This window comes from Microtus ochrogaster, linkage group LG8, assembly GCF_000317375.1.
Source record: "Microtus ochrogaster isolate Prairie Vole_2 linkage group LG8, MicOch1.0, whole genome shotgun sequence".
Lineage (NCBI taxonomy): Eukaryota > Metazoa > Chordata > Mammalia > Rodentia > Cricetidae > Microtus > Microtus ochrogaster.
Window position 1 is genome coordinate 13,957,249 of NC_022033.1, and position 8,508 is coordinate 13,965,756.

Here is an 8,508-nt window from a genome sequence, read left to right on the forward strand (position 1 = left end):
GTGTAATTATTTCGGGGCATAAGCTAAGCTAGCCATGTGGGCGGCCGGGTGCGGGGGACGCAGCTCCGCCGCTCTTATTTCAACATTGATCCTCCCACTTCCTGGCATTAGAACAGATGCCCCATCTCTCTGACTGTAGTTTCTTCATGTAGCATGGTAAGCCACGATAGTTAGAGTGACCAGAGAGGCAGATTAGCGGTGGAGCTCTGGCCTGGCACACACGAGGCCCTCTGAATCTTCCACTCACCCCAAAGTTACTAAGAAGGGTAATTACAGAGACTGAGATGACAAATCTTTCTGTAAAGCATTCTCCTTGAAAGCCTAAAGACCTGCATTTGATCTCCAACACCTACATCAAAAGAAAAGGAAAGGAGAGGGTCAGTCGCAGGGCATGCTGTGATCCCAGAGCTCGGGAGGTAGAGTGCTCACCGCCCAGCCAGCCTTGCCTATTCAGTGAACCCCAGCCTAGTGAGGAACTATGACTCAAAAAAATCCCCATAAAACAACACCTAAGTTGTCCTTTGGCCTCTACAACACATATGAACACACACACACACACATGCGCGCATACACACATATACCCCACACACACGTGAATGCACATATAAAACAGTAATTGCAAAACACATCTCACATAGTAAAAAATACAAAGAAACTTGTAGCATGAGGAGCTCATGGTTATTGTGGCTTTGTTGGGTGTTTGCTGAGACCTCAGAGGCATTCCTGCACCGGGAACTAGGGCTACAGAGTTAGTATGCAAGGTTTGTGTTGCTAGGTCTTGTTGCTTAGGAAGAAGAGGATGCTTAGGGGCAGTTCACCGTTATCCAGTGATTGGTTTTTGTCTGGTTTTTTTTTTTTTTTTTTTTTTTTTTTTTTTTTTTTAGTTGTTGGACTTCTCAGTGCTTCTTATTGGCTGTTTTTGTTTGGTTTTGTTCCCTATTTTTGTTGCTGTATTTTGTTGAGATGGGTCTCCTTATACAGCTCTGCCTGGCCTGGAGCTCTCTATGTAGACCAGGCTGGCCTCCAACCCATAGAGATCCCCCTGCCTCTGCCTCTCCTGAATGTTGGGATTAAAAGTGTGTTTCACTCCCACCCCCAGCCCTCATTAGTTCTCTTTAACCTCTCAATTAGCCCCAAGATGTGAAAATTACAGTCCAGCTTATGGTCAAGAAACTCAATGTAGAAGAGACAGGTCCTGCATCCAGGGTTATCAGCTAGCAAACGACTGTGTCAGACTTGAAACCCTGCTCTCAGACTCAAGACTCCCCTTTCCCTGCAGTCTGTCCATTCTGGAACAGACTGTGAGATAGAAGGCAGAAACCTGCAGGGTCTGACCTCAGCAAATCAAATCTGAGGGGGGCGAAGGAGATCCAGGGCTCAGCTCCTTGGCGTCACAGACAACCAGCTGGAGACTTGGAGATGTGACATCTCTACAGCCTCGTGCAGTCATGGGTGGCAGGGCTTACGTCGAAATCCCAGGCAAGGGAGGTTTCACTGCTTGCAGAAGTGCAAACCTTGGCTTCTGTTGAGATGGGGAAGTTCTGGTGGGAAGAGGTAGCTGTCATGGATGGCCTCAGCCCTGCACCTTGTGGCCATGGACGCCTCAAGCAGAGGGGAGAGAAGCAAGGGGTGGTGATGGATTCGGCCCCCTTAACCACTCTTCTTCTTCTTCAAGTATTCAGAAAGCCCTTACCAGAGCTATGCAAACTTCCTATGGAAAGGGGTGAGTGTCAAACCATGCAACTGCGATGGTACTATAACATCAAATCTGGCAAGTGTGACCGGTTTAGCTACGGAGGCTGTGGAGGCAACGAAAACAACTTTCTGACCAGAAATCAGTGCCGCTTAGCCTGCAGACGTTCCTGATTTAGCAAGCTTGTACAGCTCTCCATGAAGTCAAGCTCCCTATGGGGTCCCCTAAGGCTTTTCGTGTATGAATAAAAAAAATGCATTCCTCTAAATACATTTCCCTAAAGTTAATTCTATCTCAGAAACTGCACAAATGTTGGCATCCTGCTTAAAAACCTTTCCTTGTAAAATACAAGTCCATTGGGAAAATTTAGAAGTGCCACTCAGAACTTGGTATGGATTGCTGTTCTACCCACCTGATGATAAAGACTCAGAGTTGGAACTAAAAGGGCCTATACTGGGCTGAGGAAATGACCCATGATGTAAGAGATGTTTGTACCGAGCTCCACACTAAGCAGAAACAGGAAGAAATAGCAAATGTAGAGGGGGGAAAAACCTGAAGATTTTAAGGCCACTTTTAATTTTAAATTTAAAATTAATTAATTTTAATTTTAAAAATAGCAAGTTTTTACCTCCTGCTAAAGCTAAGTCATGTCTTTCTGTCATGTGGGAAGAGGACAGACAAGCCCTGGCCCCAGGTCCTCTGGTTTTCCTTAAGCAACAATTATTACTCTCTGAAAGGAGAGGAGGAAAACGAGCCTGTCCGATCTGTCATTTCAAGGTGAGATGAGACACAAAGCTAGGCAAGGGCTTCTTTTTAAACCACGCGGGTAGGGGGAGGGCAGAGAGATGGCTCAGTGGGTAAGGGTGTTTGCCACCAAGCCTGACCGCCTGAATACAATCCCTGGAACCCACCTAATGGAAGGAGAGAGCCAATTCCCTTTCTGAACTTGATGCTTGGCATTTAGCTAGACTGGCTGTCCAGAAAGATCTGGGAATTAACCTGTCTCCGACCTCATCCCCACCCCAGTGGTAGGGTGAAGGTATAATGTTGCACTTGACCTTTTATAAATGGGTGTGAGGATCTGAATCCAGGCCCTCAGACTTGTGCCATTTACTGAAGGCCTGCTCAGCAGACCCCCGGACTGTCATGAACTTCTCCGAGGACTCTGAGCAGCCAGGAAGCCTCCCTGAGCATGTCTCCCAGCATTGGCTGGCAGAGAGACACGCAGCACACCCAGGGGTGAATATGAGTGACTTCCAAGGTGTTTCTCCACCCCTAAGAGGCCGTGTTGGCTCCAGGATCCTTGGAGAATAAGCAACTTCACAGGATTGGTGCAAGGATTCACCAGAGAAGTGCTAGCACCCCAGAGACATACCTGAATCATTGTTCACGACTTTAGAACTAATCTTTCCCTGGATTTTGAGCCTGGATGACCCAGTTGTCCCATACTCTCCCACCAACCTAAACCAAGTCAGGGGAAACAGGCAGAGTGGAGAGAGCAGGTGTTATGGCGTCTCCATTGCTGAAAGGGAGCTCTTTATTGGTTAGAAAAGGGAGATACTTTTGCGGGTCCAGGAAGAAACACAAAGACCAGAGAGAAGGGAGGCCCCGGGAATGACGCCAGATGCACGGCCAGGCAGAAGCGTTCTCGTCCCATTCCTCAGGCTGGTGGTGACTGCAGCTGAAGGAAAAAAACCATGGCATCATCAGCACTAACATCTGTCACACTAAACACAAGTGTCAGCAGTTTAAATCCTGACCTAGTTTCCTCTTTCCTCCGTCACACTGCATACACAGCAATGCACCGCCTTCTTGGGAGCTCTGCCTGCATCTTCCAGCAGGTTCTAGACCCATCTCTTATACTTCCAAATCACACTTGTTCTAGGACCTCCTTGGGTAAGCCATGATCCCAGTTGACCACTGTGGCCTCTCTGGAGACCCAGAAACATTTATCATCTCCCTCGACTCTTCCTTCTACCACCAAAAAGTCCCACCATGCCTTCATTCCTTAGATCGACTTGAGCTGAACTGGCTGAACAGATGATCTTTATCCCCAGTCTGTAAGGAAAATAACTGTGGCCGGGGAGCAGAAGAAGCTAGTAAGGGTCAGAGCAGAAATCTGAACCTGCTTGGTCTTCCTGCTTGCAATGCCCACCATGCAGTTGACATTCAAGGAGAACATGGCATCATAGCACAGTTCAGGGTCCTAGGAAGACCACAGCTCCCTCCTAACCTCTGAAAAGCATACTTTGAAATAACAAGCATGAGACATTGGACACATTCCCTGTCTCTGGCTTTGGTTATCTCTGTGTATACTAATGGATTCCCCCCCCCAGCGATCTGTGATTGCACCCAATGGCTTGTCCAAGTTCTTGCTCATCATGGCTTCCTCTGCCTTGAACAGCATCCCACCCTGCATCTCACCAAACCATGAATCACGGCCTCATCCTTTTGTGCCACCTCAAGGTCAGCCCCTGGAAAGCGTTCTCCAACTGCTCTTACTCCATCCTCCCTCCCTCAAGCCTGGGTGGCATTTCCTCATCTGTTTCCCACAGCAGTCAGTGGTCACTGAGTAATGGCACAGGCTATGTCATCAATTCTTCCGTCTCAATCACTGCACTGCAAGCTGGAGGGAGTGGTCTCCTTTCCGTCCCAGAACCTCAAACAGGCCAACCAAGTCTCTCTCTCAGTTTCTCCCCTTTTAACACTTTCTGTGTGACATGATGCTATATTGGTGTTTTGTGTTAGGTGTGTGTGTGTTCTGCATGTACCTTGTGTGTGAAATGCCCTTGGATGCCAGAAGAGGGCACCAGGGCCCCTGGAACTGGGGTTATAGCTGGTAGTCACCAGAAACCAAGTGTTCTCCACTGAGTCACAGCTTAGCCCCAACTGAATTGTATTTTGTTTTTAGTCATATACAAACGAAAGTGACTCCCCAAACTTCTCCTTTCAGGGCCCGAAGCACTAAAGGTACTGAATTTAGTCCTGGCTTGCTCAGAGTAAATGCTTAACCCATCTCAGACACAACTGATAAATGCAGCCGAAGTTAATGACCTCAGCTGCCTTTGCCCACAGAGAGGAGCCTTTGGAGTAGACAGAGATCATCTCCTCTGTGTCCCACTCACCTTCTTAACCCCACTGGCCATTCACTCTTCCCCGGCCCGCCCCCAACATCATCCTCTCCCCTAGGACACAGCTACTTCTTTCCAGTTCCTGACTTTACCAAAGTTCCTGCTAAACAAAAGGGAAGTTCATCACACATCAGCAAACCCCACCATTCTTCTTCGTGAAGTGGTGAACTGGCCACCTCTGTCCCCTGCCTCCCTCCTGGTCAGGCTTATCTGCCGTGTCCATTCACAGGTGAGTCTATGAATCTTTTCCTGACCTCAGCATTCTAGCCACATCACGGCATAATACAGGAGGGCCCTTTCAAAATATCAGGGCAAGTCTCTTTCTGAAGACACACCTCTGGGTCAAGACAATGGCCTCTAAGGCCCTCAGATCGTCTGTCCCAGACCTTTTGGCCTTCCTTCTTATTTCTACCCAGCCTTCGGGTTCTTCCTTAAATGCCCCAGTGATGTTTTTGCCTTCTGTTGGGAGCAATGAGACCCCAGATCCTGAATTTCTTGTTTTCCCCTGATCTGAGTGCCTACAGCTGCTCTGAGCACAAGATTCAGGAGTTCCTGATGACAGGAGAGTGGTTTCTGGTGGGTTTGACTGGGGCGTGGCTATCTCTATATAATCTGCCCCTGAACACAATAAAGGGGGCATTCTTGGGGAATTCAAGGATGACCCACGTTGCTGTCTCTCTGTCTGTGTGTGTCTGTGTATTTTAACCTCCAGACCCTTGCCCAAAGCTCACGAACTGGGTAATAGCGCACCGAGTGCAGACACGGGGGCGCCGTGCGTGGCAGCCTTCATATTGCTGCTACCTCTGCCTGGACACGCTCGTGTCCCTTGTCTCGTTTCACACCTCCTTGGTGAGATCTTCACCCACTGTCTCGTGTAAAAGTTACAGTAAGGTCCCTTGTCTCTCCTCCCCCAAGAACACTTCCCTCCTGTTCTCTTTGTCCCCTGCCATGTACCTCCCTGTGACATACTACAAAATCAGCTTGCTTATCTCTTTCCCCGCACACTAGACAAGAAAACCCATCCCCCAGCCTCTGTGTCTGATTCGTTTGTTCACACACCATCCATGCACTGTAGATGGATATTAGCTGAGATATCTATGGACGGATTGATTATCACTGTGTTTTCCGAGGTCTTCCTTTGCAACTTGCTATAAGGAAGTACCCCATACTTGGGCATCTCTGAAGCAGCTCTCCTGCTCCCACCTACCTCAGAGTTTGGGTGTGGCACAAGTCATCTTCCCACAGCCGTTGCGGCAGCATTTCATGTTGCCAGGACACTGGCCATCCACCTGGCACTGGTCCTCACAGATGCCGAGCTTGGGGAAGTCCACGCTGGGGCAGGAGCCCTGCTTTTCTGGGTAGGCAAAGGAGTAAGGGGGTTAAGCTGGAGGATTCAGGTAGGCAATCAGCAAAGCGTGGTTGAACACTGCCCCGAAGTTGGATCAACTAGATCTGCCTACCTGAGTTGATTGTGGGAACCTGAGTTGCTCTCAGAGGTCCAGGACCCCCTATTCCTGCTCTCAGAGGGATTTCAAATCACAGAACCTCAACCTGAGTCACACAGCTCTGCCATTTTCTACCCTTGTGACTGAGGGCCCACATCTCCCAGAGCCCCCATCTTTAGATGTCACATGGGATCACTGTCACTACACTGTGGGGTTCTTATAAAAGCAGTTATCGCCCACACACATCACCCTGAAAAATCAAACTTCTTGATAACAATAAGTAATTCCCTCCATTTTCCACCGTGCTGCTTTCTTTGCCTTAGGACTCCTAAGTATAAGCACTCCCAGTGTCTGCTGCATCCCTGGAGAACATAGTAAAGGCAAAATAGGGGGTAGGGGTGGTGGCCACGATCAAGACCAGCAACTACAAACCCTCGTGTTCCCCTCTTGCCCCCACCCCCACTTCCTAGCCTCAGCTTTTTTCTCTTGGAAATGAGAAGCTTAGATTCCATACCAAGGACACCTTCGTCCATGGCCACAGCAGGTGTCGTGGTGGGGACTTGACCTCCCTCTGATGGAAAAGTAGAGTTGACAGGTGAAGAAGTATCCCAGAGCTCTTCCTCAGCCAGTCCTAAGGGTGGAGATGGTTTTAAAGATAAAGGAGGGAAAGCCAGAAAGTGTCAAAGAAAGAAACGGAACCTCTGCCAGCCACAGGATGGCGGTGTGACTTTGTGCAAGAATGTTTCTTTGGGCCGCTCACTTCCACAGACTAGGGTGTGGCAAAGTTCTTTCCCGCCCTCAGGGAGAAATCTGAGGAGTCTAGCCGGGCCAGACCGTGGAAGGTCCTGAGGGAGGGACTCCAGAGGCAAGAGGTCCCCGGGGCTCGGGTCCCAGGCCTGATGCCACCTAAGGATTGCACATAGTCTCCAGCCAAGGAAGCCACTGCGCCCAGGTCCCGGAACAAAGTCTCGCTGTGCGTGCCCGGAAGCCCGTCATGCACCAGAGAATCGAGCCCAACCAGGAATGGGGGGACCTCCCCCCTGGGCCGCACCTCAGTGACGCCCTTGTCCCCCTCCCCCGCCCCTGCCCGCATCCACCCAAGGCCGGACAAGGGAGGGCACAGGTGGATCGGGTTTCCACCGCTTCAACCTTCCAGGGAGTGGGGGTCCCTGGGTCCGGGGTGCCCTTCCTTCCCGAACTGTGAGCTCCCCGCCTCTCGCAGCACTTGACTGCCCCGCCTTGTCCCTGCCAGGTCGCTGATGGGTTACCATTAGGCAGGGAACAGATAAAGCTGCAGCCGGCCTGGCAGCACTTGAGGCTGCCGAGGCCACACACTCAGTACTCTCTTGGAGCTGGGGGCACACACCAGGTTTCTCTGTTCCCGCATCTGGGGATGGGGAGAGCAGAGAACTGTCCGGGAGAACCGAGCCCAGCCCACCGGGATAGTCATCGCCCTGCTCCAAGATCCTCACATTTCAACCCCACGGACTTCTGATTCTCATAACACCCCAGAGGAGCCCATTCCCGGGCCAGGGGTCTTTGATACTTGGGGGCTTCTTGTTGCTTGGCTTCAGAACCCCAGTCCCCTGGGGACTTGAGCCAGCTTCGGTCATCCCGGGAGCTTCCCGCTCCGCTGGGTCTCCGCCTACAGCTAAGGGGGAGCCTCCGCCCCTCTAACTTGCAGCGTTCAGGGGTCTCCCCACAGCCAGTATATTGAACCCACCTCTTCAAGAATCACTAACTGTAGGCCCCAGGGTTCCCAAAATTTAAATTTTCATTGACCTCCCCACTTTTGCCCCCCCAGAGCCCCTACTTCTGGGCACCGCACTCCTGGCTGCACTTACCTGAGCCTGAGAGGGAGGTGGACAGCAGCAGCCCCAGAAGAAGGCCTGCAGCCGGCAAGCACAGGCGACAGGCAGGCATGGTGCAGGTGTGAGCTTCAGCCTGGGTGGGGGGGATTTAACCGCTCGCGCCGGGGGCGGGGCCGAGCGAGGGGTGCAGGAGGCGGGTAGGAAGCACAGCGGGCAGCGCGGGCGCCCTGCCACCTCCTGCCATTTCACAATCCCCCTGGATCAGGTGTCACTCTTGGCTCTGGTGGGAACCAGGAACCGAGACAGCTTCCGAGCCAGTTGTAGCCGGACACTTGTCTACCCCTCCCTCTCTTCCTACCTTTCCGAAGCCTGAGGGCAAGGCAGAGCAGCCAGAGCAGAGGGCCAAGGCCCAGGTCTCCTGAACTCAT

At 51.2% G+C, this 8,508-nt stretch overlaps 2 protein-coding genes across 2 annotated transcripts in view; one reads left to right on the plus strand and one right to left on the minus strand.

Annotated features, from left to right (window-relative positions):
* Spint3 (serine peptidase inhibitor, Kunitz type 3) overlaps positions 1 to 1,924 on the plus strand; it is a 10,552-nt gene extending 8,628 nt beyond the window's left edge. Inside the window, exon 2 of the mRNA XM_005362916.3 lies at positions 1,676 to 1,924. Within this exon, the coding sequence (XP_005362973.1) occupies positions 1,676 to 1,866 (191 nt within the window). The 3' untranslated portion in view covers positions 1,867 to 1,924. The remainder of the gene's footprint in view (positions 1 to 1,675) is intronic.
* Positions 1,925 to 3,208: 1,284 nt separating this feature from the next.
* On the minus strand, positions 3,209 to 8,268 carry Wfdc2 (WAP four-disulfide core domain 2). Its single transcript, XM_005362917.2, has 4 exons — positions 8,114 to 8,268; positions 6,784 to 6,900; positions 6,032 to 6,178; positions 3,209 to 3,374 (listed from the first exon to the last, which is right to left on the minus strand). The coding sequence occupies exons 1-3, from the start codon at positions 8,190 to 8,192 to the stop codon at positions 6,033 to 6,035; spliced, it is 342 nt and encodes a 113-aa protein (XP_005362974.1). The 5' UTR covers positions 8,193 to 8,268; the 3' UTR covers positions 3,209 to 3,374; position 6,032.
* Between the last annotated feature and the right edge of the window lie 240 nt (positions 8,269 to 8,508).